Below are 17,325 nucleotides of genomic sequence, written 5' to 3'. Positions count from 1 at the left end.
TCTTCAAAAACGTGTTGAATCTCTGCGAGAAGACTTTCTGTCATCATCTCAGAAGACCTTGTAGTCCTTTATAAGAAGTCATTTGGTCTTCTATATGTCGAACTTATGCTCTTCTATAAAAAACAATATCAAACTGCATAACATTTCGAAAAGTTTGTGGGCTTTTCCTTTTTCACACACTTTCCCTTTGACATTGTGCAATGGGCTGTTAATTGATTAACTTTTCAAAATTCAATTTCTTCAACATAAAAAACCAACTCAAAATTCGTTTTGCAAAACAAAGTCACATAAATGTGTTTATGTGCAATTCATGGTACCTACCGTAACCGTATAGTCCGTATATTTGTTTGCCAACTCTCTTACTAAAGGTAAAGGCAAAAAAACAGTTGAATGAAAGCAACTGTTCGAGTAGCATCACCAAATCTCATTCAAAATCCCATGAAACGTGTTTTTGTTTTTTTTTTTTGCTGTTTGATAATCCTATTCCTCAAGAGCTTTGTTTGGAACTAGTTAAAAGCTTAAACGAGCATTACATGGATATTTTGAAACATGTACAACATGTTGCCATGTGGCCGTGTGTTAGTAACAGTATCAGTGTTCGCTACTTTCCTTTGTTGGATACCTGCCACTTAAGTGTGTTTGTCTATCACTTGTCATTGCTTGCTCTTCGAGAGATTTGTATTTGGGTATATGATTTGAAAACGTATTTTTTATTTTCATTTTTTTGGTTCCTCTTATGATTGGGTGAAATATTTTTCAATCTACAGCAACTGATTGAATTTTGTTTATTTAAAACTAGAAAATATGCCCATGAGATAACATAAGAATCTCTCTACAATGTTTACAATGTATTGAAAACCAGCTGGTCTTCGTATAGAAGACCACGAGATATGAAGATAAAAGATAAGAGACCAAAAGGCCTTATTAAAACTGACTGCAAAGTCTTCTTGTATAAGAAAATAAAGTCATCTTCTCACAGAAGACGACAAGATCTTCTTATATGAGACCACTAGACCCAAGGTCTTCCCAAAGAAGACCACAAGGACAGTTTCCAAAAGACCTCTAGGACATCTTACATAAGACATCTATGTCTTCTTAGAGAAAACTTTAAATCTTCTTATAGAAGACCTCTGAGCCTTCATAAACAACACCTCCAGGTCTTCTTCATATAGAAGTCCATTCGGCCTTCCTAAAAACAGTCTTCTTATGGAAGACCTCATCGTTTTCTTATAGAAGACTTCTAGGTCTTCTTATAGAAGACCTCTAGGTATTCTTATAGAAAACCTCTAGGTCTTCTTATGGAAGACCTCTAGGTCTTCTTATAGAAGTCTTGCAGGTCTTCTTATAGAAGACTACTAGGACTTCTTATAAAAGACCTCTAGGCCTTCTTATAGAAGACCTATTGGTCTTCTTATAGAAGACCTCTAGCTCTTCTTCTTATAGAAGACCTCTAGGTCTTCTTATAGAAGACCTCTAGGTCTTCTTATAGAAGACCTCTAGGTCTTCTTATAGAAGACCTCTAGGCCTTCTTATAGAAGACCTCTAGGCCTTCTTATAGAAGACCTCTAGGCCTTCTTACGGAAGACCTAGAAGAAGAAGACCTCTAGAGGTCTTCCGTGAGAAGACCTAGAGGTCTTCTACAAGAAGACCTAGAGGTTTTGTATAAGAAGGCCTAGAGGTCTTCTATAAGAAGACCTAGAGGTCTCCTATAAGAGGACCTAGAGGTCTTCTATAAGAAGACCTAGAGGTCATACATAAGAAGACCTAGAGGTCTTCTATAAGACGACCTAGAGGTCTTCTATAAGACGACCTAGAGGTCTTCTATCAGAAGACCTAGTGGTCTTCTATAAGAAGCCTAGAGGTCTTCTATGAAAACACCTAGCGGTCTTCTATAAGAAGACCTAGAGGTCTTCTATAAAAAGTCCTAGAGGTCTTCTATAAAAAGGCCTAGAGGTCTTCTATAAGAGGACCTAGAGGTCTTCTATAAGAAGACCTAGAGGTCTTCTATAAGAGGACCTAGAGGTCTTCTATAAGAGGACCTAGAGGTCTTCTATAAGAAGACCTAGTGGTCTTCTATAAGAGGACCTAGAAGTCTTCTATAAGAAGACCTAGAGGTCTTCTATAAGACGACCTAGAAGCTTCTATAAGACGACCTAGAGGTCTTCTATAAGACGACCTAGACCAAGAGGTCCTCCGTAAGAAGACCTAAAGGTCCTCCATAAGAAGACCTAAAGGTCTTCCGTAAGAAGACCTAAAGGTCTTCCGTAATTAGACCTAAAGGTCTTCCGTAAGAAGACCTAGAGGTCTTCGATAAGAACCCTAGAGGTCTTCCATTAGAAGACCTAGAGGTTTTCTTCTTCTATACGAGGACCTAGAGGTCTTCTATAAGAATACCTAGAGGTCATCTATAAGAAGACCTAGAGGTCTTCCATAAGAAGCCTAGAGGTCTTCCATAAGAAGCCTAGAGGTCTTCTATAAGAGGACCTAGAGGTCTTCTATAAGAACCCTAGAGGTCTTCTAAAAGAACCCTAGAGGTATTCCATAAGAAGACCTAGATAGAGGTTTTCTTCCTCTATTAGAAGACCTAGAGCTCTTCTATAAGAAGACCTAGAGGTCTTCTATAAGAGGACCTAGATGTCTTCTATAAGAGGACCAAGAAGTCTTCTATAAGAAGACCTAGAGGTCTTCTATAAGAAGACCTAGAAGTCTTCCGTAAGAAGACCAAAAGGTCTTCCGTAAGTAGACCTAAAGGTCTTCCGTAAGAAGACCTAGAGGTCTTCCGTAAGAAGACCTAAAGGTCTTCCATAAGAAGACCTAGAGGTTTTTTTTCTTCTATAAGAAGGCCTAGAGGTCTTCTATAAGAGGACCTAAAGGTCTTATATAAGAAGACCTAGATGTCTTCTATAAGAGGACCAAGATGTCTTCTATAAGAAGACTTAGAGGTCTTCTATAAGAGGACCTAGAGGTCTTCTATAAGAAGCCTAGGGGTTTTCTTCTTCTATAAGACGACCTAGAGGTCTTCCATAAGAAGACCTAGAGGTTTTCTTCTTCTATAAGAAGACATAGAGCTCTTCTTTAAAAAGTCATCTATAAGAAGACCTAGAGGTCTTCTATAAGAAGACCTAGAGGTATTCTATAAGAAGACCTAGAGGTATTCTATAAGACGACCTAGAGGTCTTCTATAAGAGGACCTAGAGGTCTTCCATAAGAAGCCTAGAGGTCTTCTATAAGAGGACCTAGAGGTCTTCTATAAAAAGACCTAGAGGTCTTCTATAAGAAGACCTAGAGGACGTCAATAAGAAGACTTAGATGTCTTTTATATGAAGACCTAACTGTCTTCTATAAGAAGACCTAGAAGTCTTCTATAAGAAGACTTAGGGGTCTTCTATAAGAAGACTTAGAAGTCTTCTATAAGAAGACTTAGAAGTCTTCTATAAGAAGACTTATAGAAGACTTCTAGGTCTTCTTATAGAAGTCTTCTATAAGAAGACTTATAGAAGACCTCTAGGTCTTCTTATAGAAGACCTCTAAATCTTCTTATAGAAGACCTCTAGGGCTTCTTATAGAAGACTTCTAGGTCTTCTTGTAGAAGACTTCTAGGTCTTCTTATAGAAGACATTTAGGTCTTCATATAAAAGACATCTAAGTCTTCTTATTGACGTCCTCTAGGTCTTCTTATAGAAGACCTCTAAATCTTCTTATAGAAGACCTCTAGGTCTTCTTATAGAAGTCTTCTATAAGAAGACTTATAGAAGACCTCTAGGTCTTCTTATAGAAGACCTCTAAATCTTCTTATAGAAGACCTCTAGGTCTTATTATAGAAGTCTTCTATAAGAAGACTTATAGAAGACCTCTAGGTCTTCTTATAGAAGACCTCTAAATCTTCTTATAGAAGACCTATAAATCTTCTTATAGAAGACCTTTAGGTCTTCTTATAGAAGTCTTCTATAAGAAGACTTATAGAAGACCTCTAGGTCTTCTTATAGAAGACCTCTAAATCTTCTTAAAGAAGACCTCTAGGTCTTCTTATAGAAGACCTCTAGTCTAGTCACTACCAGGTCTTTTTATAGAAGACCTCTACGTCTTCTTCTTTTAGAAGACTTCTAGGTCTTCTTAGAAAAAACCTGTAGGTCTTATTAGAGAAGACCTGTAGGTCTTCTTAGAGAAGACCTGTTGCTCTTCTTATAGAAGACTTCAAGTTCTTCTATAAGAAGACCTCTCGGGTTCTTATAGAAGACCTCTAGGTCTTCTTATAGAAGTCCTCTAGGTCTTCTTATAGAAGACCTCTAGGTCTTCTTATAGAAGACCCCTAGATCTTATAGAAGAGCTCTAGGTCTTCTTATAGAAGAAGAAAACCTCTAGGTCTTGTTATGGAAGACCTCTAGAGTTCTTATAGAAGACCACTAGGTCTTCTTACGGAAGACCTCTAGGCCTTCTTATAGAAGACCTCTATCTTCTTCTTGTAGAAGACCTCTAGGTCTTCTTATAAAAGAGCTCTAGGTCTTCCTATAGAAGACCTCTAGTCTTCTTATAGAAGACCTCTAGACTTCTTATAGAAGATCTCTAAGTCTTCATGCTGACATCCACATGGTCTTCTCATAGAAGACCAAAAAGCTTCTTATAGAAGACTGCAAAGTCTTATTACAGAGGACCGCAAGGTCTTCTTATAGAAGGACAATAAGCTTCTAGACCTTTCATAAGAAGGCCACAATGTCTCTAGGCCGTCTCATAGATATGGAAGACCACAGGGACTTCTTATGGAAGACCACATGGCCTTCTTATAGAAGAACAAAAGGTCTACATAAAGAAGTACGCAGGCCTTCCCATAAAAGACCATAAGGTGTTCTTGTAGAACGCCGCAAGGCCTTCTACAAGAACGCAATAACGTCTTCTTTCAAAAAAATCTGTTAAAATTTAGACTTTTTTTTTTGTTTTAAAAATAGTACCTTTTTTTATTTCTTTTCTCCCCCCATCTAACACAACTACACTTAAAATATCCACCAAAAGAAAATAAAAATTAAAAAGATAACGGGAAAACCTTAAGACAGTCATAGATCTCATCTGCTTCAAAAAGTTTTTCGTTATAACATTTTAATTCCTTTTTCCTTTTCGTCGTTTATCTGCCTCTCGCAGCCTACTCGCCTCCTTGGCTTTTTGTTTAGCCAAACGTTCAGCTTCTTTTTCCAGGCGACGATAATGGGCACGTTCAGCCGTTGCCTCTGCCAAATTAATGGGTACAGGTGGACACTTGAAGCCGGCAGGAAATGTTTTGGTTAGACGTATAAAACGATAACCTGTCGAATAGTACAGCGGCAGACAAGCCGTTGGGCGTATGCGGGATTGTGGCCAATTGGGAAATATTAAATCTTTATGGGCAATTTTGGGTAAGCGACAGCCTTCAATGTCACGCCAATGATTGATGGTATGGGGTTGTTGAAATTTGGGTCGCTTCCATGAACGTTGGGAGTTGGTGTCCGGATAAAAATCCCACAATGGTTGCAATTCGTTGTAAATTCGTCCATCACGTTGGGCTTGATAACGCATTTTGTGGGTGGGGGAGGGAAGAGTTGGGGTTTTCTGGTTCCTGTTTTGCAATTTTTTTTTAAATCGTTTTTTATTTTTATTATTTTTTTTTTTTTTTTGGAAAAATACAAATGATTTGGAGAAAGGTTTTGAAGAGAATAAATGAAGTATGACAAATAACATACATATGAGGCCGATTCAAGGCATACTGGTACCTTTACATGTAGATCTTAAAGAAAGGCTGCTTCTATAGACCCTTTCTACAAGAAAGGCTGCTTCTATAGACCCTTTCTGCAAGAAAGGCTGCTTCTAAAGACCCTTTCTGCAAGAAAGGCTGCTTCTAAAGACCCATTCTGCAAGAAATCTGGCTTCTATAGACCCTTTCTGAAAGAAAAGCTGCTCCTATAGACCCTTTTTTATGGGGTTTGTTCGATTTCTTTTGAAATTCCCAAATTAGCGAAACTTCAAATTAATTAGCTAAATTAAAATTTAACAACTAAAAAATACTATTTAATTAAACTTTAATTAAAGCTCTACCAATTCAAATATTGACAATTAATTTATTCCGACACTTATCCCACTAACTAACAACATTTTCAACATCTGAATAAATAATAACCACCTATTTTCCGTCTATATAAGGCTAGCCAAACTGTAAAAGTTTTAAAACACATTTTGCTCTGTCGAATTTCAAAACAATGAAGTCCGTAAAGTTATTCTATTTTATTTGCCTTCTTATAACAACCGTTGGCATTATGGATACATTGGCCCAAGAAACTACTCCCAGTTTACCAGCATATGATTACCAACCTAGCTCTGACCCAGCACCACCCCAGAATAAAGTGGAAAATAAATTTCGCCACATGAAGAAAATTAAATTCAACTTAAAGCAATCGGGAGATTTGGAAATGCAAGATTTTAAATGAGATTTTTTTTTGTTTAATTTAAAGAAATAAAGAGCAAGCATCTGTAATATGGAGATTCCGTTCTTCTCGAGTGGGAGTTATGTAACTCCAGTTTTAATTAACCCCAGATATTTAAATGTGAAATGAATGAAAAGTTAAAATATAAGTGAGAAACACTTTTGTTTAATTTCGGCCTCTTATAGTTTCTAGGCGATAGCAGAGATGTAGGAACTATTTCCTCTGCCTTACTACCAATTAACTGAAACATTTTTTCATAAAATACTTTGACATCTGGCATAACTTCAAATCTTCATGACACATTCCCTTTGGACGACAATTTAGGCCAATACTCCATAACTATGGCAATTAGTTGTGGATTACTGAAAGATTTCTTTGAACTACGTTTGACGATAATGCTGCCATTCTCATATATTTTGCGGGGTCCCTCCATCAGCTTATTCCGCTTACAATAAACATTCACATATATACGTAGCATACAAAATATTCTATTGTGTCTCTATTTTCAATAATATGCCATTATGTTGAGAACTAATTACAGGAGTTCTTTACCTGCATAAGGATATCCACATTTATCCTTTGGTTTATGTATGTGTTTGGTTCGAAATCTGACAAGAAATGTATACAGAAAACTAATATGAAATAATTTTGAGACGAAATTGGAAGTGTGCTATTCCTGAAATGTTCAAATTCGGAAATTTTGTAGATATTTCAAGAGTTTCGCCGATGGTCAATAAAATAAGTTTGTTGTGGAATAAAGGCAAAACGCCATTATATTCTTTGTCATTTCATCTCACAGTTAATTTTGGACATTGTGGTCTGCTATAAGCAGACCTTGAGGTCTTTTACCTACCTAATGGTCTTCTATAACAAGACCATGAAGTTTTCTATAAGAAAACATTTTAACCCTCTATTAAAAAGACCATAAGAAGAATAGAAAACCATAAGGTTTTCTATAAGAAGACTTAGAGGTTTGTAATAAGACGTAGACCTACCGGTATTCTAAAAGAAGACCTATAACTCTTATATAAGTCAAGTTAGAGGCCTTTTGTAAGAGGATATAGAGATTGCCTATTAAGAAGATATTGTCCTCTTCAATAAGAAAAAGTTACATTAAGATTAGCTGCCTTCAACAGGAAGTCCTAGAGGTGCATAAAAAACCTTGTAGACCTTGTGGCATTTGATAAGAAGGCCTAGAGGTCTCTTAGAAGACCTAGAAATCTCCTTTAAGATGACATTATGGTATTTCATAAAAGATCCAGAGGGCTTCTATGAGAAGACCTAGAAGTATTCTGAAACAAGACATGGAGGTCTGCAATAATAAGACCGTGATATCTTCTAGAGGTATTCTATGAAAAGACCTAAGTCATCTAGAAGGCCACAACGTCGTCTTATAGAAGGCCTCAAGGTCTTGTTATAGACCACCAACATTTCTAATACACCCCTAGGACTTCTTATAGAAGGCAGCGAGATCCTCTTATAGAAGATCTATACTAATTTTTTGAAAACCGACAAGATCTAGGGGTCTTTTATAAAAACACCTTTTATACGAAGTCCTAGAAACCTCCTACAAGAAGACCTAGATGTCGTCTATAAGATGACATAGAAATGTCATATAAGAAGAAATGTTTTCTAAAAGAAGTCCAAGATGTCTTCTATAAGAACACCAAGGCTTCTACAGAGGTCCATAGGTGTTCTATAAGAAGGCCTAGTTGTTTTTTTATAGAAAGACCTAGTGGTCTTCTAATAAAAGACCTAGAGCTTTTCTATGAAAAGAGCTAGAGGACCTACACTAAGAAGTCTTTTATAAGAAACATTAGACCTAAAAGTCTCCTATAAGAAGGCATAGAGGTCTTCTATTAAAATACGTAGAGATTTTCTATAAGAAGACCAAGAAGTCATCTATAAGAAGATCTAGAAGTAGGAAGTCCTAGAGGTCCTCCATAAGAAGGCCTAGAGATATTCTATAAGAACACATAGAGATCTTATATAAGAACACCTATAGTGCGATTCTCTAACTCATTTTTTTGAGTTACCGACAATTGTCAGTAAAATTAACATGCTTATAATTTCGGTAATTACCGATGTTTTTCGATAAGATAGCGACGAATAAAATCAGTCGTAAAGTTCTACCGATAGCAAGAGTGTTGTCAACTTTTATTTGAACTTTTCATTTATAATTTTGCGTTTTAATTTTACCGATTTTTGTCGGTAATTCAAAAAATTAGTTAGAGAATCGCACTACTGGTAGGCTTCTATAAGAAAACCTATATATATTTTGTATGGAGACCCATAATTTTTCTAAGTCTTCTATAATAAGATCTTGTGGCCTTCTATGAGAAGGCGTTTTGACATTCTATTAGAAGAACTGAGTTCTTTTATAGAATGTAGAACACCGTGCGGTCGTCCATAAGAAGTCTTTGCAGATAAGTCTTCTATAAGAAGGCCTTGACATCTTCTATAAGAAAATCTTAAGTCCTTCTAAAAAAAGATCCAGAAGCCTACTATAAGAAGACCTAGAAGTATTCTATAAAAAGTCCAGGACGTCTTCTATAAGAATAAAATGTGTTCTTCCATAAGAAAACCTTGCGGTCGTCTATAAGAAGATCTAGAGGCCATTTATAAGAACACCTTGTGGATAAGAAGACCAAGTAGTCTTTTATAAGAAGACCAAGAGGAGAATATCTTGAGGACTTCTATAGGAAGACGTAGAAGTCTCATATAAGAAGACTATGAATTCGTCTTCTTATAGAAGACACATAAGTTTCAATAGGAAGTCCTAGAGACCCTCTACAAGAAGATCTAGAGGACTTTTATAAGCAGACCTAGAAGACTTCTATAAGAAGATCTAGTGGTCTTCTATAAGAAGACCTTGTGGTCTTCTATGAGAAGACCTAGTGGTCTTTTATAAGAAGTATTTGTGTTCTTCTCTAAGAGGAACTTATGTTTTTCAATAATAGTAACTTGTGTTCTTCTATAAGAAGAACTTGTAGACCTTGATGCCTTCTATAAGAAGGCTTTGTGTTTTTCTATATGAAAAACTTATGTTCTACTGAAGGAAGAACTTGTGTTCTTCCAAAAGAGGAACATTTATTTTTCTATAAGAAAATTTCTATAAGAAGAAGTTGTAGTTGAAGAAGTTGTGTTTTTCTATAGGAAGAACTTTTCTTCTATAAGAAACTATTTTGTTTTCTATAAGAAGAAATGTTGTTTTTCTATTAGAAGTTGCGTGTTCTATAAGAAGAACGTTTGTTCCCTAAGTGGAACCTGTGTTCTTGTATAAGAAGAACTTGTGTTTTTCTTTAAGTAGAGCTCGCGTTCTTCAATAAGTAACGTGTGTTCTTCCATAAGAAGAACGTGTGTTCTTCTATAAGAAAAAAAATTTCGTTTTTAGAAAAAGTTGTGTTCGTCTATAAGAAATATTTGTGTTCTTCTATTCAAGGAACTTGTTTTCTTCTATAAGAATAACTTGCGTTCTTCTATAAGAAGATGTTGTGTTCTTATATAAGAAGAACTTATGTCCTTCTTTAAGTAGAACTTGAGTTCTTCTATAAGTAGAACTTGCGTTCTTCTTTAGGAAAAGATTGTGTTCCTTTATAAGAAGAATTTCTGCCCTTCTATAAAAAGAACGTGTGTTCTTCTATAAGAAAAACGTGTGTTCTTCTATAAGAAGAAGTTGCGAAGTTCTAAAAGAAGAACTTGTGTTCTTCTATAAGAAGAAGTTGGGAAGAAGTTGCGTTCTTTTATAAGAAAAACTTGTGTTCTTCTATAAGAAGAACTTATGTCCTTCTTTAAGTAGAACCTCTGTTCTTCTTTAAGTAGAACTTGAGCTCTTCTATAAGTAGAAATTGCGTTCTTCTATAAGTAAGGTGCGTTCTTCTATAGGAAAAGCTTGTGTTCCTTTATAACAAGAATTTGTGTTCTTCTATAAAAAGAACGTGTGTAAGAAGGAGTTGCGATCTTCTATAAGAAGAACTTGTGATCTTGTATAAGAAGAACTAAGAAGAACTTCTTGTCTTCTCTAAGAAGAACTTGTGTTTTTATTTATAAGAATAATTTGGGTCCTTCTATTATAAGAACGTGTGTTCTTCTATAAGAAGAAGTTGTGTTTTTCTATAAGAAGAAGTTGTGTTCTTCTATAAGAAGAATTTGTGTCCTTCTATAAGAACAAGTTGTGTTTTCTATAAGGAAAACGTATGATCTTCTATATAAAGAACTTGTTTTCTTCTCTAAGAAGAACTTGTGTTTTTCTATAAGAAGAATTGGTGTTCTTCTATAATAAGAACGTGTGTTCTTCTATAAGAAGAAATAGTGTTTTTCTATAAGAAGAACTTGTGTTCATCTATAAGAAGAACTTGTATTCTTCTATAAGAAAAACTAGTGTTTTTCTATAAGAAGAAGAAGTTGTGTACTTCAATAAGAAGAACTCGTGTTCTTCTATAAGTAAGGGTTGTGCTTTTCTATAAGAAGAGGTTGTGTTCTTCTATAAGAAGATCTTGTGTCCTTCTATAAGAAGAAGTTGTGTTCTTCTATAAGAAGAACTTGTTTTCTTCTATCAGGAAAACTTGTGATCTTCTATAAGAAGAACTTGTTTTCTTCTCTAAGAAGAACTTGTTTTCTTCTCTAAGAAGAACTTGTGTTTTTCTATAAGAAGAATGTGTGTCCTTCTATAATAAGAACGTGTGTTCTTCTATAAACCGAACTTGTGTTTCTCTATTAGAAAAACTTGTGTTCTTCTATAAGAATAACTTGTGTTCTACTATAAAAATAACTTGTTTTCTTCTATAAGTAGAACTTGTATTCGTCTAAACGGGGAACTTGTGTTCTTCTATAAGAAAAACTAGTTTTCTTCTATAAGAAGGAGAAATTGTGTTCTTGAATATTTTGAGGTCTTCTCTAAGAAGACCTTGTGGTATTTTTGAAGGAAGCCTTGTGGTTTTCATAAGACAAACTTGTAGTCTTCTATGATGTTCTTAAGGATTTCAATAAGAATAACTTGTGCTTTTCCATAAGAAGGCATTGCATTATTCACTTATTTTTATTTTTTTTTTTTTTAATTCATATCGACTAACAATAAATGACATAGTCTGAGCTTACTGTATTTACAATACACATAATTATCACTAAATTTAAATATTACTTGATTACTTTTAATTCTTCAAAAAATTCAGTTTCTCCAGCCATAAAAATATATGTACAGTGTTGTGCATATCGAAAACAACAAATACAGGATTACGATTAAATTAAATTTTTCCATCCGTTACACTGTTTTTAATGTAATTTTTTGTGTCCAGTTGTTCTTTTTTATATAGAGAGAGCTTTCAATAAGTTGTTTCTGTACTTTGTAGTTGGATGGGATAACAACAACAACAATATTGACTGATCCTTCAGAATGTGGAGTGCAAAACAAAAGCAACAACGGAATATCATTAAAGATTGTAGTGTCATCGGTTTTGATTAGCTCTACTTTTGACTTAAATTTAATTTTTGGGACATTTTAGATTCCTTTTGGGAAAAATTTGCATTTGTTAACATAACATGGTTGCCATCTCCTACCACTTTTCCCATAGTCTGGGGAAAATATAATAATACCCTCAAATCAAAAAATTTTCCCTTATATAAAAATTTAAATTGTAAAATATTCATTCGGAAAGTGGATTAGTATCAACCGTTCTAATGTTTGCCGTATAATAAATAAGGTAAACAACCGTATATTGGTGAACACAAACCCCTTGCGGCTATCGGCACATTGTGCCTAAAAACGTTGGTGAAACTTTAAAAATAATGCGAATAGGAGCCTCCAACAATTAGCTCGGGCTCTTATTTCCGATATACGCCCTAGACTTGTTCACAGAAGAACTTTTGAAAAAAGTTTGAAAAGTTATACACTGGTCAAGAAACCGTTGTCATATCCAATGGAAGATTATTTATGACACACTGGTAGAAAATGCAGTGTTTTATACGGTTTAAATATGTACTTTTAATTATATTTTTAATAAATATATTCAAAATAAGATTTAATAGCATGTGACCCACTGTTGGTTGAAATATGTAGTGGGTTTTTGACGGGTGTGTTGTTTGAGTTGGGAGCTGTATAACTTTTCAAATTGTTTTCAAAACTTCTTCTGCGAACAAATCTAGAACGTATATCGGAAATAAGAGCCCCAACTAATTGTTGGAGGTTCCTATTCGCATTATTTTTTATTTATTCACTTGTTACTGTGAGTTCAAGCGGAAGTGTATTCCAACACCTCGCAACTCGAACCAAAAATATTTTTACTTATTCTGGGAATAAAAATCTGAGGGTTCCATGATGAATGTTTAAAAAAACTTTCTTAATGAGTATATGGAATTATGTTTAATAACATTATAGAACAGGGTTAAGCAACGATATTTAATGAACATATCAAATTAACACCCTAGAATTCTCCTGATATGTGGCTATCTCGTGGGAAATTATATACAAAACGCGTAAGTTTTTTTTCAATATGCAATGCAGTGGCCCTAGGAAACACCTCGAGGCCGTACAAAACTTGTGACATCAAAAGAGCATCAATATGATTACAACATTTTCTTTAGTTTCATTTTGATAGGGCTTCGGTTTTCTAGCAAAATCGTGAAAACCTGAAAAACCCTAAAAATTTGAACTTTGATCGCGTTTTATTAAAAAAAAGCGCTCCGGTGATTTTTCTTTATTTTTCTCATCTATGAACTTTGTAGTTTCAGAATCCGTAAAAACTTCCTATTTGTAAGCTCCTTGTTTTGGAAGGTGAAAATCGGTTCAGATTTGGATATAGCTCTCATATATACATATTTTTGCTATATACGTCCGACTTTGATGAAGTTTGGAATGTGTGACTGAACTCGGTCTAAAAATAAGTATATCGAAATCGGTGCAGATTTGGATATAGCTCTCATATATATTTTCGTCCGATTTGACGTATTTTCTGCACCAAACACACTATATAGGTCCGATTTTAATGAAATTTGGGATGTGTGACGGAAATTTGTCTAGTAATAAGTGTACCATATTATATTGAAGTCAGTTCCAATTGATACATGTATATCTCCTATATATGGTTTACATATTCGCAGTGGTGTATGGTATCATATAGTCGGTCCCGCCCGATTATGATCCTTTCCTTACTGGTTTTAAATTGTTGATTTTCTTCTCTTCAAATGAAATATTAATCAAGAAACTTAATTACTCTATTTAACAATAATGTATTAATTAATAACAAAACAAATATCACTTTGCAGAAGAAATTTGTTTTAGTTTGCTTTTATGAATCAACTCAACGTGAAAAAAAAACTTTTCTTTCTAAACGCATTTGTGTCAATATTGGTGTTAAACACACACACAACCACCCACCCACACCCATAGTGACAACAATTAGTTTTCACCACAAATTTGTTTATTCACCTCACGGGCTTTATACTTCTTATTTGTTTAGTCACCAGCAACAAAAACAACAACAAAAACACAAAAAACTGTTGTGCTTTTTTGGCATTATTGTATGGAAGCTTTAAGAACATTTGTTATTGTAAAAAAACCAAACAACAATTGAAAGAAAGAACAAAAAAACGAAAAACAACAACAAATACAAAATGTGACAATAAATTTAAAGAAAACTGAAAAACAAACAACAAATTTAACAACAGCAACAAAAAAGCCTAAACTGAAACTCATCTAGAAACATTTTCAAGAACAACAACAACAACAAACGCACAAAATTCCAACTAAATTCTAAAAGAAAAAAAGAAGAAGAAACGAATTTTTTTGCCAACACCCATCAAAAAAACTATGATCGATGAAATGCCTCACCTTAGTTCAGTGTCTTTAGATGTTTGTGTGTGTCTTTGTGTCTCACCTGCAACATTTTGTTAATAACAAATAATTATTTCTTTTTGATTTTTTTAATAACAACAACATTCCTTACTAACCAATCAACCAACTAACAAAAAACAAATCCCACCACTTCCCATCGCCAACTCCCAAGCAAATCAATAAAAAAAAACCAATGTCCAAGCACCAATAACCAAATGCACCACCTTTTTAAAGGATCAAATCACGCAAAACAGAGCAATTTCAGAGAATTTCACCAAATCTCAGCAAATAGCTATTTCCACCACAAGTGAACGAACCAGCACCGAACACCACAACCAAGCAATAAAACAAAGCAAAAACAAGTTAAGAGCACAGATCGTTTTGGCTCTGTTTGTCACTTTGTCTCTCTCTCTGTCACTGTGTGTGTGTTTGTACTGTACATAATTATCACCAAGGCAAGAAGAAAAACGTTTAGATTTTACTTTTTAAAGCATATCGAATTTATTCACCACAACACCAACAAAACCCACCATCACCACCACCAACCAACCAAGTAATCCTAGCAAAAGTAGTTGATAAACTGGGCCAAAATAGCTGGCAGCCAAACAAATCCTTTCCACCACAAATTCCAATCAAAACAAAACATAACCTTTAGCCACCACCACAACCATTACCACTAGCCGCCACTGGCCACCACAAACACCTGGAATACCACCAATCCACCACCACTACCAACCAACCAACCAATCAATCAACCAACATCACCTTTATATTGTTCCCTGGCATCCCTGGACATAAAACGGCCGCACAATTGCACACAACTACTATCACAGATATCCTCAGCGCTATTACTACCGCATGGAGCGTGGCACCGGCGGTGGTGGTCAACATCATCAGCAGTACCAACAACAACAACAACAGCCACAGCAGCAACACTATCAGCAATCCTACTACCACCCGCACGGACACGCCGCCTTTATGACAGCCGCCTCCGATGAACACATAGGCAAGTCCTCCTTCGACAATCCTGCCACCAAAAAGAAACCACCCAAACTAAAGGCCATCAATCGTTCAATTTCCATGGCCATTGACAACTATGATGGTCCGGGCGGTGGCGGGGGACCCATTATGTTTGACGATTCATCATTGATTGTGGAACAGCCCATTATCCATAGGTCGGCATCGCCGGTTGCCTTACGCTCAGCACCACCTCAAACATTGGCCCTGCCATCGGCCCAAACGCATGGCGGTGGCAGTGGCGCGGTATCACCAGCACTGTCTTCACGCAAACACCATCATCCGTATAGCTTTGCTCAAATGGCTGCCCAGGCGCGACAATTCAGCCAACAACAATCCCACTCCAGTTCGACCAGCTCGCCAATTGGCCATGGGGGCGCCGTTAGCCCTTTGATGGGCAGCAGTGGTAGGATAGGTGGCGGTGGTGTTGGTGGTGATGGAGGCGGTGGCGGCGGTTATCCATCCACCGCTTCGCATGCTTACCAACACCAACAACATTCCCAACATCAGCCCGACATTTATCTGGTTAGCAGTAGTAGTCTGGTGGACGATGTGGGTGGTGTTGGCTCAGGGCGCAGGGGTGGCTCCTCGGCGTCGCCCATACAGTTCATCGATGACTATATGTTGCCACCCTCACATCGTCAGCAGCAGCAACAACAGCAGCATGCCACACATCCTTTGAAAAAATCTCAATTTCGTCGCTCTGACACACTCGATATACATCCGGCTTCTACTTTTCAGATGAAGAAAACCCATTCGTTTCATGCGCCGCACGATCCCTCGGAGGCAATGATGGATCCCCTGTTGCTGAGTGCGGCCCAGCCAACGTCGGCCTCGTCATCGCGACGCACCAGTTCGGTGAGGGGGAATTTTTTAATGCCAGGCCATGCAGGCTCGAAAGAACTGAGTCGTTCGCCCTCGCCCAGTAGGAGGGGAGCAAAATCGCATCGTTCCCTGCATGATCCTCAACGGAGGCCCAGTGCCAAACCGGAATCGGTGGTGGATTCTCAAATACGACATCCCTCACTAAACGATGATCTGTTGGAGCCCATGGATGCCCGTTCAGCGGGTTTGCTGGCACCCACCAATCTTTCACTGGAAAATGAGCTTTTCATAGAGTCACGATCACGCAGCAATAGTCACACAAAAATGGAAGATGTTGGCCTGGCCGAACGTGTATCAATGCGAAAAACTTCCGGTTCCTTTGAGGATCCCAGTACAGCCCACCATCCAGTACAGCCCGGCGTTGTGGCCACAAGTTCCCTCAAGAAACGTGACCATTCCCACTCAGCTAGGCAGCACAGCACCCACAGCCTGGAGCTGGATGGACGACCCTCTACATCGGCTGCAGCAGCAGCGGCGGCGGCGGCCGCCGTTTCTGGTGGCACTCACTCAACTTTGCATTTACACAGTGCCGCGGCCGCCGCCACGGCAGCATATCACTTTAAACGAGGCCGGGAACATGGGCGTTCCCTGTATTTGTCTCCCAACAATTTGGAAGAAGTGCAGGTCCATCATCGTCCAGCGGTGCTGGCCGCAGCGGCTGCCTTTGGCGGCACCAATGCCAGTGCTGCGACCAGCATTAAACAGGCCAAGGCAATGCACAGTGCCAGCATGCGTTTGCGCACCTATCGTGAATCGCTGAGTGCCACGAAAAAATCGAAAAGCTTTATTGGCGACAGTACCTACCCACCACCGTTGGTCAGTGTGTCCAATGAATTTGTGGCCCTGACCTCACCCCACCGACGGAACAGTGGTCGAGCACTGGCCAGTGCCACTACCTCAGGCGGAGCCGCAACCCTAGAGGAGATTAAACGAAGTCCCAGGCCAGTGTCGTTGGGCGCCAGCACTTCGCCAGCGGGGACTGTGACAACGGCATTTATGGAGGAGAAAAGGCCTTCGTTTGAGAGGAAATCATCAATGACTTATGAGCTGGGTGATGCAGCCTTCGAACAGGTGTTGAGGCCATTTCATCACAAGGCGGCTGCAGGCATTGGAACACGTAATGAAGACTTTTTGAGGAGAAGAGAATGG

General features: G+C 37.4%; 1 protein-coding gene across 1 annotated transcript in view; it reads left to right on the top strand.

Moving 5' to 3' along the window:
• Positions 1-15,035: 15,035 nt before the first annotated feature.
• LOC141387532 (uncharacterized) overlaps positions 15,036-17,325 on the top strand; it is a 40,680-nt gene continuing 38,390 nt past the window's right edge. Inside the window, exon 1 of the mRNA XM_073957392.1 lies at positions 15,036-17,293. Coding sequence (XP_073813493.1) covers positions 15,133-17,293 — 2,161 coding nt within the window. The 5' untranslated portion in view covers positions 15,036-15,132. The remainder of the gene's footprint in view (positions 17,294-17,325) is intronic.

Source organism: Musca autumnalis, unplaced genomic scaffold (assembly GCF_047663935.1).
Source record: "Musca autumnalis isolate F117 unplaced genomic scaffold, ASM4766393v1 scaffold_5, whole genome shotgun sequence".
NCBI classification, from domain to species: domain Eukaryota; kingdom Metazoa; phylum Arthropoda; class Insecta; order Diptera; family Muscidae; genus Musca; species Musca autumnalis.
This window is presented reverse-complemented; position numbering and strand designations above follow the sequence as displayed.